The sequence below is a fragment of the Ptychodera flava genome, chromosome 21 (genome assembly GCF_041260155.1).
Source record: "Ptychodera flava strain L36383 chromosome 21, AS_Pfla_20210202, whole genome shotgun sequence".
Taxonomy (NCBI): domain Eukaryota; kingdom Metazoa; phylum Hemichordata; class Enteropneusta; family Ptychoderidae; genus Ptychodera; species Ptychodera flava.
Window position 1 is genome coordinate 11556823 of NC_091948.1, and position 19764 is coordinate 11576586.

Here is a 19764-nt window from a genome sequence, read left to right on the forward strand (position 1 = left end):
TCCTGTGCTGGTACTTGTCAAGTACTAACGTAAGTATTTACGAAAGTTATTCAATAAGTACCATGGAAAAGTCTTAATTTCTTGAAAGAAGAAAGTGTCAGTTTACCACCTCGCTTCCACCCACCTGGCCAAGTATTTATCATGTACTGTCGTAAGTAATGTTCACTTACTGCATCTTTTTCGGCAGTATGTGGATGAGGTGGTACCCCCTCAGTTCCTGAACATATTAAGTTTGCAAGATCTTCAAAGCGACTTCTCATGTTGCCACGGTCCGTTCTTTCGAGCGCCCCTTTTTCAGCTTTATCAATAAGTTCTGGTCTGAAGTATAATGTACACAACTGACATGAGCCATAGACAAGTAACTCCAAAGTCCACCCTTTTCATCATATCAAGTGCTCGTAAGTCAAACGGAGCATTATAAGCACACACTGTTTCACAAGCATTAAGAAGTTTGTGTAGGTTCTTGAGTGAGACTCGACGTTGTTCTAGTTGTTCTTGACCAGGTGGGAAGTACGCTTTTTCAAGTTCCTCCTCCTCGAAACCGTCTATTAAAAATCCCTGGCTGCCGCTATCGCGTGCCGAAGGGCTGCCCATGCAATTCCAAAGTCAAAAGCTTGTGGAAATCTACTGGTCCGACTGTCTCTGTATCAATCGTTGGATTAAGTATATTCTTGAGAACTTCAGGCGTAAGGGGCTGACTAATTACCAAACATGGAAGCCTGTAGTCGTGGCAAATTTCTAAGAAAGTCTGTTTGAACTTGTTGTGAATCTCTTCTAGTTCTTCTAAGGCGGTCGGTGATTTCGTACGACCTGGCTCGAGTCAACACATTCCGCCTGCAATAATCCCAAGGCATATCTTTGAATATGATAATGAAACTATGTAAATGGTCAAATGCTCTAGAAACAATCTTTTTTTCTTCCCACTCCGTGGAAACGCCCCGGATTCTAGAAAAAGTTAGATGTTGAATTATGGAAGAGTCACAAATAATGTAGCGTTCCGAAGGAGAGGCCCTCCCAGCCTGACATTGTAAACTAAGAGTATGTTCTATAAACTGATTCTGAAAATCGGCAATCGAAACGTGGCGCTCATTATAAAAGTCGGCAATGTTGCTAGAAAAACTAGTGTCAAATTCTGGTACGTGAGACGCAGACAAATTTACTGCATCGTAACTCTTACCACTTCCAGTTGGTCCATTTATGAATATGTATGACATTTTGGGATACTATATCATAGAAATTTTTTTAAAAATTTTTTTATTAAGATATATACGATAAGACAATGACAATCCTTTCTATTTCAACTGCAATAAAAATACTTGAAACCGGAGAAAACATCAAAATTGATGATGGAGGCAAATTAGTATTGGTGAATATGTAGATCCTTTCATATACGTAGACAGTGAGCTAGAAGTAGTTTTCAACATCGGACCTAAGTACGGTTCTAGAGATCCTGCTACATGCGATGGGGTGTGTGTCAGTTGGCAACCGAGTCTTCAAAAGTTTACCGATTTAATAATATTCCGTACCCTAGGTGAAAGTTTCGATGCATCTACTGCTAAAAGTTATGCTGCAAGCCTGGCCGCTCACTCCAAGAATACTATCGGAACCGTCACCGAAGGGAATCCTATCGGAACGACCTGCAGATTTTACAATCCATCTAAAGTGTATCAGAAGCGAGGGAGCGAGGGGGCTCAGCCGGGCATGAGGTATTTTAAATTTCGGTTTAAAAGAGGGGGAGGGAGAGGGAGAGGGGCTCACGATTTCGCTACATGTATTGATATGGTTCAAGAAATTGACTGCGGTTTTAAAACAGTGAGCCCGTTACTACCAGTCCGAGAAAATCCTGCTATTGTACCTCGTAATATCCGAAAAGGTAGTAAGATAGAATTCTTAGCATTTAAACCGCGCTTAAATAAACGTGCCCTTTCTTTCACTGTTGAGAGATTAATATTTTGTGCTGCGCCTAATAAACCAGAAATTCAAGATGCGGAAGAACTAGTCGACTTAGAAAGATTAGGTGAGATATATAAACAAATAAATGCTGACAAAAATATTATAGTGGATTTTGATGAATTAGAATAGATATTTTCTTTTAATAAATTTATTTATGATATATATAGGACAGTACAATGGATCCAATCGTGAATGAATATAAGATAAACCAATTGGTCGATATACTTGACCTCGATTTAAATAGAGGGCTAGACACTCAGAATTATCTGTATACCATGACTCACACAGATTTAACAGATTCTTCAGGTAAAGGTTTTACTCTAGAAAATCCCTTCGGTAAAAAACCATGGATAGATTTCAATGATCTTAGAGAAGAATTGGTGAAGAAATGGGAGAAGGTGCCGCCGCAGTTTATTCCAAGGAGACTTACTGTGCATTACAGCATAAAAAAACGTCGCTTACGGAGAGCATTCAAAGATGTAGTTATAGAAAAAGATTTTTCCTACGAAGTCAAGCGAGTCGAGGATATCGCGCAGATTGATATCGAAGGTATGGCCAAAGAAAGAAAGATGTACCGTGTTTATACAGAAATGGAAGTCAAATTCAAAAATCCAAAAGATCAAAGTGTGCAAAATCGTACACACTATGTTAACTATAAGGGGGGTATATACACAAAAGATAAGGGAGGGGCGGCAGTGAAAGAACAATTAGTAAAAGACTACAAAGAATGGCTTGATAAAACTGAAGCTGTTGAGGGTTCTGGTCTAGTTCTCGAGGAGATACTTAATTTTAAAGTAAGACTGGTAGAAGTACTACTCGGGGCTGGCCCCGGCCCCCAACTGCCGGAATGGTTGAAAAATAAGAAATGTGTGAGCGATCTTGTGCTACTCAGAGGCGCCGAGAACTGCTTCCAGTATGCCGTCGTAGCAAGTTTAAAGTTAGCCGACCCCGAGTTTCGTAAAAAGAAGGCTGGTAATCAAGAAAAAATTGGAATACGTACTCTCCATTTATAGCCGATTACTGTTGGGACGGCATTCCATTTCCAACACCCGCCGATGATACTATTTTCGAGCGTTTTGAGCGACAAAATCCGAGCATCAGACTCAAAGTATTTCAGATCTGCGAGTCCGATCCCGATCCGTCCGGTATAACTGTGTTTTACGGAGCCCTCACGGAACGGTTCCGATAGGGGAAGGTGGAACCCGTCCCGGAACCGTCCAGACAGCGAAGATTTTACTAATAGTCGGCGCCGATGGCAACCCTTCGAGTCACTATGTACCAATTACTGCGGAAAATCGCCTTCTTAATTCTAATAAAAATCGTAAGAATGTGCACAGACGGAAGTGTATTTGTACGATTTGTGGAAAAGGATTTGCGTCAACAGGAGAGTTGGAAGAACATGAGAATTATTGTGGAACAGACACTGCCCAGCCAGTTTTCCTAAGGAAGTATGTCAATTCGAAGGACATCGGAAGAAGGTCCCCGCCCCCTACGTCGTCTACGCAGATACTGAAGCAATTATTGAGCGGGGAACTGGCCGACACATTCCAATTTGTCTTTCGTATGTTATGGTGGAACGGTGGGGCGCCTTCGGAACGGGGCGACCACCCACTGTTTATGGTAAAAGAACATTCACGGGGCTCTCCTGTGTTACAGACTTTCTAAAGGATATGAAAGAACGGGCTGAGAATTATTCGAAATCGTATTATTTGAAAATAAAACCAATGAAAGATCCTTCTAATTACGGCAATCCAGTCTGTATTGCATGTGGAGAGCCGGCAGGATACCTAGACGGTGATGATACTTTTATTGTGAAAAGTGCCGTCCGTTGAGAACCATTCCTATCTACTTTCACAACCTCAAGGGATACGATGGTTCTTTTATTTTGAAAAGTTACATGAAATCGACGTCGGAGGGGGACCAGAGCCTAAAATCATAGCTAAGACGGGCAATGGTGGAATTATGGGTCTCTCGAAAACATTTATTTTTCACGCCTCAATTGTTGTCGATGGGGAGATGGAGATAAAGAGACGCCACTTTTCTATAAAGTTTATGGACAGTGCTCAGCTGATGATGGGGTCATTGGCGAAGTTGGCAACGACTGTGCCGGACCACGGATGGACGGCAGTACCACTTACGTACCCGGACATTCAAAGAGCGAAAGGTTTCTTCCCTACGAATATTTAGACTCGGTTGACAGACTTAGAAGAGGGTGAGCTCCCGGAGAGGGGGGAATTTTATAGTGAATTGACGGAAGAGGAGATTTCAGAGTCGATTACGAACATGCTTTGAGAGTATGGGACGAAGTTGATGTAAGACGATTCGTGATTATATGGAATTCTATTGTGAGACTGACGTTCTACTTCTTGCGAATATATTCGAAAATTTCCGTGACACATGTTTAGAAGCGTACAAGTTAGATCCAGCCCATTACATGTCAGCGCCGGCTTGACATGGGATGCTATGTTACTTTACACGGGTAATAAATTTAAACTCATTCAAGATGCTGAGCAGATGAAATTCATTCAGAGGGGAATACGAGGAGGTATCAGCCAGTGTAATATTCATTATTTACAGACAAATCATCCGGCTTACGCTGGCCCGCCGGCGGGAATACTACGTAGTTACGATCCAGAGAAACCAGTGACCGAAATAAAATATCTCGATGCAAAATCTCTACGGCTGGGCAATGAGTCAGGCAATGCCTACGGGCGGACTTCATTGGATGAAGATAGAATGGGAAGAAGGGGGCGGAGCCGGAGCCGAGGGCGGAGCGTGGGGACCTGGTTCCACCTTTCCACCAAGTTTTCTAGAAGTAGACTTAGAATACCCAGCCGAATTACATCTAGAACACAGCGATTTGCCATTAGCACCGCATCACTATGAATTTCCGAGGCAGGGTGGTCGACTGATTACAAGTGTGATGGATAGAGAGTCCTATGTCTTACACTACAAGTTGCTGGAATTCTATCTTCGGATGGGAATGAGATTGAAAAATATTCATCGGGTGCTTGCTTTCGATGAAGCTCCATGTCTCGCGAAATATATTGACTTTAACACTAAAATGAGGGCAAAGGGGAGGACAGATTTCGAAAAGAATTTCTATAAGCTGATGAATAATGCAATGTTCGGTAAGACAATAGAAGATGTTCGAAAGTACAGAGACTTTAAATTTGTTTCGGACTGGAACGGTACGGATAGTGGTCGTAAAAAGATTCAGAAGTATAATCCAAAGATGAAACATATAACTTTCATAACTTCCGAAGAGGATGGCGATTCCTGCGACAGTGCCCTACTGGAACTGAAAACGGATGAGCATAGATATGTAAAACCAGTTTTCATCGGCGCCGCAGTACTGGAACTTTCTAAGCTGCTTATGTATGAGACGCATTACAATTACTTTCGAAAGCGGTTCCCTGGAATACGATTAGCCTACATGGATACTGATAGTTTTGTTTACAGTGTGCCCCTCCCGGGCCCGGACGGCTCACGCGTCAGCACTTTCAATGATATAGTTCGAGAAGATGTGGAAAAGAATGGTGAGAAGTCTATATATGATACTAGTGGGATGAGTGGACCCATGGTAGCCCCCGATTTTCCGAAGATTAATAAAAAAGTGATAGGTAAATTTAAAGATGAGTTGAATGGTGAACCTATTCTTGATTTGTCGGCATACGCTCGAAAGTGTATGCTTTTCGAACTCCCGTTCCGAGACGAAAAAAAATAAAGGGGTGAAAGATGTTTGTGTTAGAAAACATTTGAACTTTGAAGATTATAAAGATCTGTTTGAAACTGGGAAGGAGCCCGAGCCGGCACAGTTTGTACAGTTTGTACGGAAAAAGGCTGGAGAAATCCGTAGTGAAAAGCGTAGTAAAATCATGATGGCGCCAAATGATATCAAACGTGTGCAGTTATACAATCCAGACACGGGCGAATGGCTGGCAGAAACATGGCCGATAGGACGGACGGGTCATGGTTAAAATTGTAAAGACTTTAATCTACTATTTTCAATAGAGACCAGGGCATCACTGATAACATAAATGTGGGCAAATATATTATCATTGTGAGCGTCATCGCCAACCCACGCGGTATCTTTCTTCAGGATCTCAAGTTGAATTCCGTCCTTTGTGTTCATTACTTTTAAACCATTTCCATGAAACTCAATATCTTTAAAGCTACGCAGATCGATAAACAGACAGAATTTATTCTTCAAATAATCGGCCTCATCTATATCAATTTCACACCAATCTTTATCTTCAGCAAAATACCGTCGCACCTCTCGCCAAAATTGTCTTGGTATCATCTTCTGAGCGTACACTTTATTTGCAATGCCTTCGATTGATACAGACACAGATTCAATGGATGGGTTAAAGAAAGTTCACTGTTCAGTTCTGACTGATTCTGATTTTTAGTGAAGAGTATAGCGATACCTCTAATGCTACGTCGTGGTACATTTATATTTTCATTGATAACCGTGTCCGATTCTTTGAATGGGATTGTTCTAAAATAATGTATATGCTCGTAAAGGTAACTTTTTCCACCGTTGTAATAACCAGCAGTTGACCTCGCGAGATCGAGGTCAGAAATTGTCTCGTATTCCATTTGAATGTTTTTTAATTTATAATTGGTTGTAATCAGTTTATTACTGACAATTAATTGGGGGGCGGGTGCCAACGTAATTTCCCATTCAATATGACTCCCTAACGCTTTGGATATGCAACTCCATGACCTGTTATGAGGGGATGAGTGAGACGAATAGCATATTTTGTTTATATGTGTCGAAAAGTAAATTATCGCCCACGACGGCGGCATCTGCATCGGCCGCGCCACTTCTCAATTTTCTTAGATTTTCGTTCTGAATTCCGTACAGTGTCATGTTCGATCTCTCCTTTTTATGTTTGAAGAGATCACGATAGCATTCAATGAGGTTATATTTACTCAAATCGGAAAGTGCCTGGCCCTCAAATGTGAGTTTCATACGCTCCACCAAATTTTTTGCAACATTTTGTACTACACGGGTAGTTCCACCTCCCATTACTTCGAGATCAAAAACCAGGTCGAAAGTATCTGGAACTAAGAGTACTCCGCTTTCTACTTTGGACATCGTATGATAAGTGTCTGACCTGGATCTGCCTCACTTGGATTATGAGCAATCACATGATGAGTTCTTTCTGACTTCGTTCCATTCGGTATTCGGTTGGTGAAAGTCGGTGATAATGTTCTATCGTACCCCATTTTCGTGTAATGTATATAGTAGAAGAAAAAAAAGAAAATAAATCACATCTTACATTTCACTTCGTGTATATAATAACTTAGAAGAAAAAATCACATCTTTACATAAATATTTCCGTCTGCCTGAAAGATAAATCGATTGCCTGTGTCGCGAATCAATCGAAGAACCCAATATTCTTGGAGATGATGAGCCTCTTGGTCATCCTCAGTATCCTGGAATACAGCTATGAATTCTAGTCGCTTAAAGAAGTTAGTCTTTTGACATTCCTTCACGAAAGCTAATATGTTATGATATAGATTATCATCTTGAGTCGGACACCTGGATTTGCTCGAAGTATATGTCGATTTACCGCCGGAGTTTGCACCATTCCAATTCGACGGAGAAACCAAACAGGTCTTTATTTTTAGAAAGAAACTTTGCAATATTCTTTTCACCAAACATGTTGATGCCATATAGTACATAATTTTATTTATAATGACTAATGTTAAACCAGTTAAAAATATCCATAGCTGTTCTCCAACAAATCCGACCACCGATCCTGCTGTTTTTAATAGAAAACTGACGAGGGAACCGATTAAACCGGGTATTGCAGCAGCACTTTTTGCGGCCAAGGTTTTTAACCATTCACCAAATTGCTTTACAATTTCTTTCGCTTTTGATATACTTTGGGCGGACCTGAACCTCCTGCGTTTGCTCCTCCTCCCCCTGCTCCCGCTCCTCCTCCTCCTCCTTTAGTCACAGCTAGGGCAATTGTTGATATTGTCATTCCAAGGGCAGTCAGTATTGCAGCGATTGTAATACATTTCGTTTAAATAACTCTGTTAGCTTCAGCCTGAGTGACAATTCTGGATCGGAAATTACATCACGAAGAGACCTAGTCGTAGCCAGACTTTCACGTGCCTCACTGATCTTACCATGTTCGTATTCAATTCGATTGTCAACTTTAGCTTCTCTTGTTATGAGTTCAGCTAGTAGTTTTTCGGCTTTTTCTTTTGCTTGGGTGTGTTCTACAGGAATTTCCTTTAACTGTTTTCAGCTTCTCTTTTCAATAGCCTTATTTTAACTTTTTCATTGTTAAGCTCACCAAGACGCATATTCGCAATTCTTAATTCATCATTAATAGCTCTATACTCAGGGTTTCATTATTCCATTTTTCGATTTTATTTTCGATAGTATGTATTTCATCGGCATTATCGCTAAAATTTTCTCGTAAATCTGTTATTCTATCTCTGAGTCGTCCAATGTCGTAGGGTTTCAGTCTATCGGCCTGCCTGTTCATTAATGTTTTCGCTTCATTATCAGTCAATTGTGTTACCATTTCTGGTGGATATTCTAATATATCTCTTTTAAATTCTGCAGCTCCCTTACCTTTTATTGAGGAGGGCATTAAAGACTTCGTGCCTTTATTATATGTCAGCCTGGCGTCTCGATAATACAGCTCTCCATCCCTAATACTAGCATTCGTACGCATTAATTCTCGTTATGCGCATCAGTAATCCTATTACTATCTAAGTATTTGTTAGCCGTTATATCTGTAATTTCTCCTCTCTGTCTAATCAACAACTCACCTGCGGGTCTGTCGCTTAAGCTAGCCTGGAAAGTATCGCTTCTGCAAGGGTATTATCGTCGTAAAAGATGTTTCAGCATCATCATCATCATCATTCAAATTGCATCATTGATATCCTGGAGTGGTATATCTTCTCCTCCTTCTGCCATATTGTCTTTCTATATTACTACAATTATTTTTTATCCCCCCTTACATATACAGTAAAAATGCACATCTCAGTTGTTGAAAGCGTTGAACAATTGGCTGATTACATAGAAAGAACAAGTGCTGCATATCGACGAAGTTACAAATTGATGGGTCGAATTGATATGGCTCTTAATATTACTAAGGGAATTCTTGTAAGCTCTGCTGTAATAGCAGCAATTCCAACAGTTCCGGTACTGTTAGCCTTAACTCCTATACCTGGCGTTGTTATTGATGTAATACAAGGGAAAACTGGTGTAGCAAAGAGACGAGAGAAGTATAAACATTATTACGTTCAATATAAACAGCTGCTTACACAAATACAAGAAAAAGGCGCAACCCTTCGGAACGAGGAGGCTCCGGAGTCAGAACTTATTCAGGACATATTTCATCAGGCGCTAGAAATTCAAAAACAAGAAGGATTTAGTCCGCCGCTGGAGCGATATCTACGATATTATGGATTGAATGGATATGAAAGTTAGTTCGTACCGATAGGAACTTCGTGTTCAACATCAGCTAGACTCCGCGACCGGCCGGACTGACAACGGGTGTAAAGTCCCTTTATATAGGCTAGTTTGATGATGTTGACTCACACGGAATTTCCCACCTTCGGAACGTGTATAAACATGCTCAGAAGGGAATTTCCCTGCTTAGTTCAGGCTGCGCCAAACCCCTGTTGCGCATGCGTGAGTTCGTATATAGGTCAGGGTCACACTTTAGTTACATGGATGGTTAAATTTTCCTTCGCTCCATGTAGATAAATGAATAAAATGGGTGTAAATTCTTATTTTGTCCTGGAGGTCAAATATTCCTTACTACTGACTGTAGTAAGAGCATATACTATATGCGTAAGTGGACTGGTCAACTAAAAACCCAACAGTAAACCCATTGCCGAGGTGGTTTTTTGCTATCATATTGTAGCACTATATTGAAATTCTGACTTGAAATGTTTTAAGGGAATGTTTCACTTTTTGAGAGCTCTAGTGTGTTCAAACTGTGCTAAATCGTGACTGTAACACTGCCATTTTCAGGTCTCAACCAATTAGATCGCTGTGTTTTCGTCATCATTAGCAAACTATACCATATCTTTAGGCATTTTTCACATTTTCCGATTTCCCCTTCCTCTCACTAGACAGTAGTCAGGTAAACAACGTAAGCTATATGGACAGTTTGGTCAAAATTTGGTGATGTAGGCCGTTTTGAAAAATACTCAGGCCAGTCGACGGAGGTCATGCTATGATATCGTAAGGGGAAATGGACGTAACACGAGGACCGTGAAAGTTTATCAGGCGTTCTGTGCTATTAAGCTGGGAAAGAAAACTGCTGCCTCTGTTGATATGAAATAAAAAACAAGTAAATTAAATTTCATTTGCAATGTCATCAGTTACAATTATGGCAAACGACACAATTTTTTACATCACAAAGAAGCCATCTTTCAACGTCTGTTTTGTTGTCATTTGTCCTTTCCTTGTTTGTTTCAGTTTTTGTCTGTAAAATACTGTTGATAAAGTGACCTAATTACTCATCTGCTATTAATTGATTATTCATATTCAAAATTGTAAGGAAAGTCGTTATTTCCTTTTCATTACCATTGGTGTCTTTTATCTCAGTGCATAATGATTGTTCGGTGCCAACATTAGAAATCGGACCTTTTTCTTTCATTAAAAAAGACTTTCCACCGTACATCAGATCTTTTTGCCAAAAAGGTCTGTGTGTACAAATCCACATGTAGATTTTCGCTCACAGTTTGATGAGCATATGAAACTATGTCGGGATAATGTAATTCCCGTCACTTTTGTTCATGGGAGAAGCTGCTTTACCGTTTCATTGTCACATTGGAAAATTCATAAATATTTGTTACCCATCGCTTGTTTTCATCAGTGGCATGCCCCTAGGCACGACGTTGATTAATGAATATGTATGATAAATAATTCATATCGTCATAACAACAAGCATTATCAAACACTGAATCAATTAAATTTAAATGTCAACGAGCATATCGCGTGTCATGCTGAAGAGGCCATGGCAAAGAAGCTTTCACTGTGAAACTGACAATTACAAACGACAGGAAGTATAGTGCATCTCTCTGTGACTATGTGTCTGTCTCTCTCTCTCTCTCTCTCTCTCTCTCTCTCTCTCTCTCTCTCTCTCTCTCTCTCTCTCTCTCCCCCCCCGCGAGCGCAAAAATCCTCCAACAGACTTTTATTTCATTTTTCAAAATTAAGGAATAAAATTCAAATACACGAAATTGTACTTCATTTTAGGTTACAGAGCGTATATAGGCTTCCTTGCCGTTGAAGAAGCACACGTACATCCTGTGATGGTGTCATTTTGCGCCCTCCTTGTCGAGAGCCAGCGAAAGAAAAAACATTTTAAGGATGACGGTGAGGGCGTAATTTTTTGCGACAAAATACAATGTTGACATCGGGTATACCCTACAGTCACTTAAACTTGGATATTTACCCGATGTTCATTTTTCATCAAATACATTTGCTAATTGTGTCCAACAATTAGTAAATGAATAGTCAACTCGACGGTTTATTAGGTTCATTAGTAAACGATAATTGGCTAGATGTACATTTGACAAAGTATAAGACTGTATATACATAGTGCAGAAAAAAGTTTCAAAATATTCTTTGTATGGGTGAAGTAGTTTAAAGGATAAAAACAAGAATAGTTTCCTTGTGAAGAATCCTTGTGGAGAATCTGATTTACTCTGACATTTGAACTGTCTCCTGTGAAGTGTTTGTACATCTTTTGGAAGCTTTGCCCTTCTTTCTAATTTCGAAACGAGCCAAACGGTCAGCAAAGTATTTCTTTGTTGTGAGAGTATGACATCTTTCAGACTCTTGGGGTCTTCTGCATGTGGGAAATAAACTTATTTCGAATAACTATCCTTTTGAAAAGATTATCCTTCCATCCAGCGTTTACCAATTTAGAATTTTGTCGTTACAATACTGTGTTGCCAACCATGAAGACCTTGTTGTTTACAACATATTTTTTTATTACAGACATGGAATTGAACAACTCGCCAAATATAATAAAAGTGTCACCGGCCATCCGGCAGAATGCGAGGACGCGATGGTTCGTCGCCTACACCCTCATCCGCAACCCAATCCTCGTCCACCGGCGGGCAATACGTAAGCAACAGCAAGTAGTGAACAAAACTGTTCAGATGTGGTCGAAGACATCTAAATTCAAGAAACCCCCTCTACGAATCCAAGTGGCGAGCCTTGCAAAACCCAGCAGGCTTAACATCCAAGACGAGAAGTAGATCGGTCAAATCCTGAAGCTTCATATATATGCAGAAAACGGTCGACGGAGTACACTGTTATCAAGAATTGAAATATTTATAGCATGTTGATATTATTTATTTATCTATCTATCTATCTGTCTGTCTATTTATTTATTTATTTATTTATTTATTTATTTATTTATTTATTTGTTTGTTTATTTGTTTATTTATTTATTTTAGATTTAATTCGTATCAAATTCACAAGCTTGAACCAACGGGTCCGATGGGAGTCGAGTTTGCTATGCTCACTACGTTTACATCTGCACATTTTTCATATTTGTAGTTCATAATGCGAGAATTATCACTATTTCCTTAATTTATGATGATGATGAGACGAGATGTACGAACCATCACAAATGAAGTCGAAAGTAAATCTTAAATATGTTTGAACTTTGCAATAATAATAATAATAATAATAAAAATAATAACAATAATATACTTATAATAAATCATAGTAAAGAAGATTCATAAAGCGCCTACTCTCACTGAGCTCTAGGCGCGATTAGCAAGACTTGGTATCCTTAAAAAGACATGCAAAAACTACATGGGATGCACACATTTTTATATTATTTGATTTGATTTGATTATTTAATTGATGTTTGGACTTCTCGTTAATTCAGGGAATAGATTTTACATTTACAATCTTTATCTCTCTTCAATGTTGAAACACGCACTTGTACATATATACAGCTGGTGTGCAATCGATAAAATTGCAGTATTTATGGAACGTTGCTACGATGCCTCTATAGAGCGGGGACTCTGGAACTGCAAATTACTTGGAGAATTTTATGAATCTGTGTAATATGTTGAATTCGTTATACGTACATTTTAGTCAAAGTTTGTACATGATATTGCAAGCAGTCCGGCGACTTTAACAGTCATATTGGATTGTTTGTAAATACAAATTTAATCTACAAAAGCTTCTCAATAACTGGCGGGCAATTTGAGTTAAAATTTTGCTCATATCATCGTTAGTCTAAGTACAAGATTGGTAAAGGCATTTCAATTGGTTTTAGGGTTTGGCAAACATATTTGTATTTGCGAAAAATTACCTACGATAATTATGAAACAACATTTAAAAAATCTTTTTTCTCCGACACAAATACACTGTTCGACCTGTACTTGACTAGTATTTGATCAATTTTCCCCAATTTTTTCAGTTGACATTGGACAACCTTTGACCTACTTTCACGTATCTCGGCAACTAGGATTGGTTTCTGATGAATACTGGAATATTGTTCAGTAATCGACTATAGCATTACCCCTAAATTTACTGGCTAGCCTTGTATGACCTTGATTTACTTTATATATCCCAGAAACTGCAAAGGCTAGAGGTTTCGGTATGGGACAAAATTTTTCCCCGATTTTTCAGATAACCTTGGATGACCTTTCACCTACTTTGGTATATCTTGGCAACCACACGGGCTAGAGGTTTATGTTGTATTGAATATTGATCAGTATGGGACAACAGTTTTTTCAGATTTTTTTGGGATGACCTTTAGCGACCTTTGACCTGCTTCTACAGATCTCAGCAACAGCATCATGTACGACATTGGTATTAAGTGGCAATGGGTGCGTTGTCTCGCTTATAATTGACTCATTACGTACATACCTAATTTAAGGCTGTCCTGTTGGACATGGACAGGTACACGGTCCCGAAATTTTAAGATGACCTTTGGTGACCTTTAACCTCCTGTTTTTAAGCAACTAAAACTTGAAAACCTTGGATATTTTCTTTTAAACAAAGCAGTATGAAACCAAAGATTATGCTGCAGGCACTTCATTTTACTGCCTTGCACTTCTGCTGTCCATTGCTTGGGCCCTGTCAACGCTGCTTGCAACTTTAATCTGTTTTGGTTTTCAAGGCCCCAGCCGACATTTTTAGAGCCCCCACAGTTTGTAAGACATTGATCCCATAAGCTGTCTATCTATCTATCTATCTATCTATCTATCTATCTATCTATCTATCTAGATCTATCTATCTACCTACTTACCTACCTACCTACCTGCCTTCTATCTATCTATCTATCTATCTATCTATCTATCTATCTATCTATCTATCTATCTATCTATCTATCTATCTATCTATCAGTTTATATCGACTGATCGATTTATCTATCAATTGAGCTATCTGTCCTAGCTATCTATTGTTCTATCTATTATCTAACTATCTATTTATTCATTTATCTATCCATCTGTCTAGCTATTTATCAAAGTATATGAAAGCTAATAAGGTATAAAAGCACACATGTGAAATGTTAAAGACGTATATTCTAAACAACTTTAAATATATGCCGTAATCAGCAATTTTTCGGTAAATGAATACTAAATGTACAATATATCGTAATCATTGCCTTCATTCTTTGCAGTATTGATGATTAGATGTAACTGTAAACATCTTTACTTTAAGTAACAAAATAGAGTCTCCTTTCCTGTCCTCTGGAATTTTCGAGGCCCTCGCGAAGCATTCAGTGTTTTCGTGCTCTCCTATTTCCCCTCTCCTGCCCAAGCCGATATAATTGTGCATGTTCCTTTAGCTTCAATCAATTTCTTGTCAATTTCAATGACATAATATTTTGCGGTTTTTGAGCTGTTGTCAGTTGATCGGCTCCATAACCTTATTACACAACTTTTTTGCAAGTAGTGATGACGTCACATCGGCTGCAGATTATTGTGTCCACCTTACTCTCAGCGCTGATCAAGATCTGTGATGGCTCTGTAAAAAGATGCAATCATTTTTTATCCCCTTTCACGGTGTTACAGTAAGATTAATACGTAGGATGTTAAATATTAATGATATGAAAGTAGAAATTTTATTCAGCATTTACATAAATTCTGTTAGCTTAGGTAAACACTAAGAAGCAATAATACAATTCTTGACCTTGACTCTATTATTGTAGTAGACGATATTTGGCTCTTTTGAATATATGTAGAATGGTAGTCATATGAATTTTATACATTGCAAGTTGCTATCTTGGTATAATGGGACACAGTCTTTCAATTAAATATCGGTTTTCGCTACCGGTACATTTTATGTTTACTCGAATTCTTCAAGTTACAATATAGTTGGTGAAAGAAGTTTTCTTTTTTGGATACTACCATATTTATAGGATTTCGATATTATAATATTTTTGTGATTGCTCCTCTTTGTTTATTGTGAAATCAAAATATGGCATTTTTGCTTACTTGTGCCGACCAAAATGATAGTTCCAAACAATAACGAATAAGCAAACCAATGCTCCTCACCAAAGAATCAAAATTGCCTGAAAATGGCTATTTAGTCTGTAAGCTGATATTTGTTTGTGTGTGTGGGTGTGTATGTGTCTGTATGTATGCGCGCGAGTGTGTGTGTGGGCGTTTTAAATTCCTGCTGAATATCGTGTGATGAGAATTACTGAACCTGAAAAATTAAACTAGTAGGCACAGCAATGCAACACTCCTAAGTTACTTGGTATGCAATATAAACTTTTCAATAGTGCAGAAATGGTGCCATAAGTCCGTCGTTGTATGTCCAACTTTCAAGATAGAACTTACCTTCTAAGACATGTCTAATCATGCACATTACATGTTATCTATAACAGTGCCATATTTTAATTCACAAAATATTTTATGCAATGTTGAGAAACCTGGTACATTTGTTTTGAAAAACTGAAGGGCAAGCTTCTAGCAACTACATTAAAGCCTCAATAGTTGCGAATTTTATGCATTATTGTCATAATTTTATTTTCAAACCAAAGTTGGTTCTTGTAAATGTGCTAATTGAAGAACATGACACGTATCACTGCTCACTGATTTTGACCATGCCTACGCGTTTTAACGGATTAAACAATAAACGGGTGCCGCACTCATAAAATGGCGTACAAAAGTACAGTATTTCCTGCACGAACACTTCTTGATCATACAAGAAACAAGCATGATGCCATTTACTTGAATGTACAACACACGATGGTCAAGCTTTTGTTGTTGTAAATTGAATTTTCTCTGTCACATGATTAGTTTTTTAAGATGGCGGGAAATCTAAAATGATGTTAAAACATTTGAATTTACATGCCACTTTTGACACTTATGACAGTGTTATACTCTTTTTCAGCCTTTAATGGGTCTTATTGAAAGAAAACTCGTTGAGAGTAGGATATTTTGAGATCGGTTTATTATACATTCGCAGCTATTGTGGCTTTAAATTAAAATTTAAGACTTTGAAATGTCTTTGTGAAACCTATTGCATATTTTGACAATAAATTTACTATTTCTAAAACTTTTGCCTGTTTTTGCTGCCTTGAATGTTTTAAAATATCAATTGTACTCTAAGAGGAACATACATGTATACATATATTCACAGATACATTGTTGTTGTATAAAATTTATATGGACTATAAAGCTAGTTTTGTGCCTCGAAAGTGAAAGACAAAAAAACTTTTGCTCAAACTTTGCTTGGTGAAACTTTCAACGATTCTACTCAAATATATTTCAAAATGTAGGAGACCATTATAAGAAATTATATTCGTCCGTCAGTCGATAATGTCTCATGATCTACCTCATTGACACCTGTCTCTCGTTAGATATGTACGTCCGGACAAAGCTGTTTTATAATAACATATTCCAAAAACGTTGCTCACTTTGGTCGTCGTCACTCAATAATATCTGTCGTTCCTCATTGACTTGCTTAATTTATAGATATTTTTAACACGGAAAAAATTATAAAGTTCTTTCCCTGAAGTGCAATCTAAAGTACAACGTCACAAGGTTTTTTGTCTTATCCATTAAGGTTACATTTGGTGTTTGTTAGGTATGCAGCAAATATGCTATTTAAAACAGGTTCACAAAACAATGAAATAAAATTAATCAAATTCTTGAAGGAAACGCAGTAAAACTGACATGTGGTCTTATCGGTACTGTCGATGTAGTCGAAATGACTCTCATAGTTGATAATTTAATAATTAGTACTCAATTCCAATAAATTTCCAGCTATCCATCGAATAAACGGTTGACACGACTGAGAAATAAATCAAAATAATGATGACAAGATCGTCAAGTCAACCTTCAGAATGATTTGGTGTATAATTCCGACAACAGCAACATGACACACTCATGGTCTTTCAAATAATTTTAATGGCAAACTATTCAGTATGTCGTAAATGCATTTATTTATATAACATTATGCTCGAGCATTATTGTTTAACTAGCCAATTAGCAATCTACAAAAGCTATTGCTTGATGTATTTGCTAGGTCAATTACTGTGTTATAACAGTAACAGTGAAATTTGTTACATAAGACCTCAATGTTAGATCGAAATGAATGCAGTTATACTCCTTTTATTTTGTCTCCTTGGCAACACAGAAGCAAGATCTGTTCGTATCCTGTAGGAAAAAAATCAACATTTTGGCTTGTTTTCTTTGACATAAAATAACCACATTTGTTCCCTGAAAATCATTGATCTACCTATATCTAAAAGAAAGCCGTTATTTTCTTGTGACCAAAGCAGCAATACACCAGCAGGAATATATATAATTTTATTTATAGAGACCATGCAATGCAGACGTATTAATCTCAAACCTTGGAGATTTTAAAACAAACCATCTTCTCATTTCGTTGCATTAGGTCCTCTCATAACATCGACCTTATGAAATGTACTCCGGAAGTCCGGCCACATTTACTGAGTTAGGTAAAATATTGATTTCTAAGCTTATTTCTTTATGGTGGGAACTCAATATTTCGGCTAAGTGGAATTAAAATTTAGAGTTTAGAGGACGGTTTGAAACGATAGCCCGGGTCGTCCCACCGACTAATTCAGTACATTCGTTTTTATGTATGCCTACTTACAGAAATTCATTAGATATACAAAGGAGCCGATTATCATATCACACTTTTCAAACTTTCATCATAACTAAACCTTACTGCGACCGATGTTCCTTAAAAGTCAGGTAAAATTCAGAGCATTCGGCATATTTATGACTAAATTATGGAAAGTCATGGAATATGCAAGCGAGCTATTAAAAAGTATTATGTTACGTCAAATGTAAGCAAGGATTTTGCTCACAGTCAAATTGTCATTGCAGATAAGAGATTTGTCCAAATTTCATGTGATTCGTCGAGAAAGTATACTTAAATCGCTGTCCGCCCATATAGCTTAGTATGAAAGATATTCCATTCGTATAACAGAAACAATGGTAGAAACCGTATTTAAGACAACAAACATTTATTTCTTCATACTAGAAGCTAACACAAGACGTTTCTCCATTCCCCCTTATCTGCAAAAAATGCGAAGTCATCATATCGTCCCTTGTACATGTGGATTTTCTTCCAAAATCAAGATCACCCTGAAAATGTTGGTACTAGAGAAACAAATACCCATTATTTACCGATATTAGAAATTCAAAATGGCTGCCAGCCACGTGTAAATACTAAGCCAGTGAAAACTTCGTTTACTATAATGCTTCAAATGAGCTTCAACATGTGGTGGGCCGAAAGAATATTTTTAAAGTTTTAGAATCCAAATATCTGTCTCTTAGTCGCACTGTACCTTAACTAAGAAATATATATAAGGTTCTAAATTAATCAGGTAACAGCTTATCTTACTAAGTAAAAATGCCACTGTTACCTTCGCGTTTTGAAATTTCCGATGTTGCAATCCATACTGTCCAAAATGTGTGTTGAAGATAAGTAAAGTAGCGACAAAGTTTACAAAGTTCGTATAAATACCTACATTCTTGCTACAAACGTGTTTCCGATGATGTAGAGAGGCAGGAGGAAGTGAGGATGATGAAGATTTAGATGATGATGAGAAACAACAGCAGCTTGAGAAAAGGGAAGAAGATGAGAAGAAATAGCAGCAGTAAGGGATTTGGAGGAGAAGGAGGGATAGGGACAGGAAGACGGAAAGGAGCAGGAGTAGGACAAATGACGAATGTGGAGCAGGGCCAAGCGGAAGGGAATAATGAAGAGCAGGGGCAGGACGAGGGGAAGAAGGAGGGGCAAGGCAGGAAGAGGGGAAGGAGTAGGAGTAGGACGAATGAAGAATGAGGAGCAGGGACAGGAATCAGGGGCAATGAGAAGGGAAGAATGTGGAACTGACAGAGGAGGAAAAAGAGGAAGAGCATGGGCAAGAAGAAGGGAGCAGGATGTAATGGAGAAGCAGAAGTATAAGCCGGAAGAACAGGAGGAGAAAGAGCAGGAAGGGGAGGAGCAGTACTTTCGGGGGAGGAGCAGGTGGAGGGACAGGAGAAGCAGGAGCAATTAGAGGAGCAGCAAGAGTTCTAGAGGAACGGGGGAGTAGGATCGATTTTATGATCATGATTATAATCATAGTGATCATCATCATTATGATTTTGATATATATTATATATCAACATACCTGATAATCTTTGAGTGTTCTATTATTCGATTGATTTCTATGTATCGGTCTGTACATGTACCTGTAGTTGACGTACAGAGAAATATCGCTGCTCGTGATGGTTTCCTGATCTTCTACCTGTTAAGTTGCCTCACCCATTCATTCATCCGTTACCACAGACAAGTAGAGAAACAGTATTTCT

The 19764-nt window shown here is 38.3% G+C and overlaps 1 protein-coding gene across 1 annotated transcript in view; it reads left to right on the forward strand.

The window, feature by feature from the left end:
- Positions 1-16449, forward strand: part of LOC139121409 (stimulated by retinoic acid gene 6 protein-like) — a 54219-nt gene extending 37770 nt beyond the window's left edge. Inside the window, exons 18-19 of the mRNA XM_070686247.1 lie at positions 11201-11320; positions 11948-16449. Of these exons, the coding sequence (XP_070542348.1) occupies positions 11201-11320; positions 11948-12210 (383 nt within the window). The 3' untranslated portion in view covers positions 12211-16449. The remainder of the gene's footprint in view (positions 1-11200; positions 11321-11947) is intronic.
- The last annotated feature ends 3315 nt before the right edge of the window (positions 16450-19764 follow it).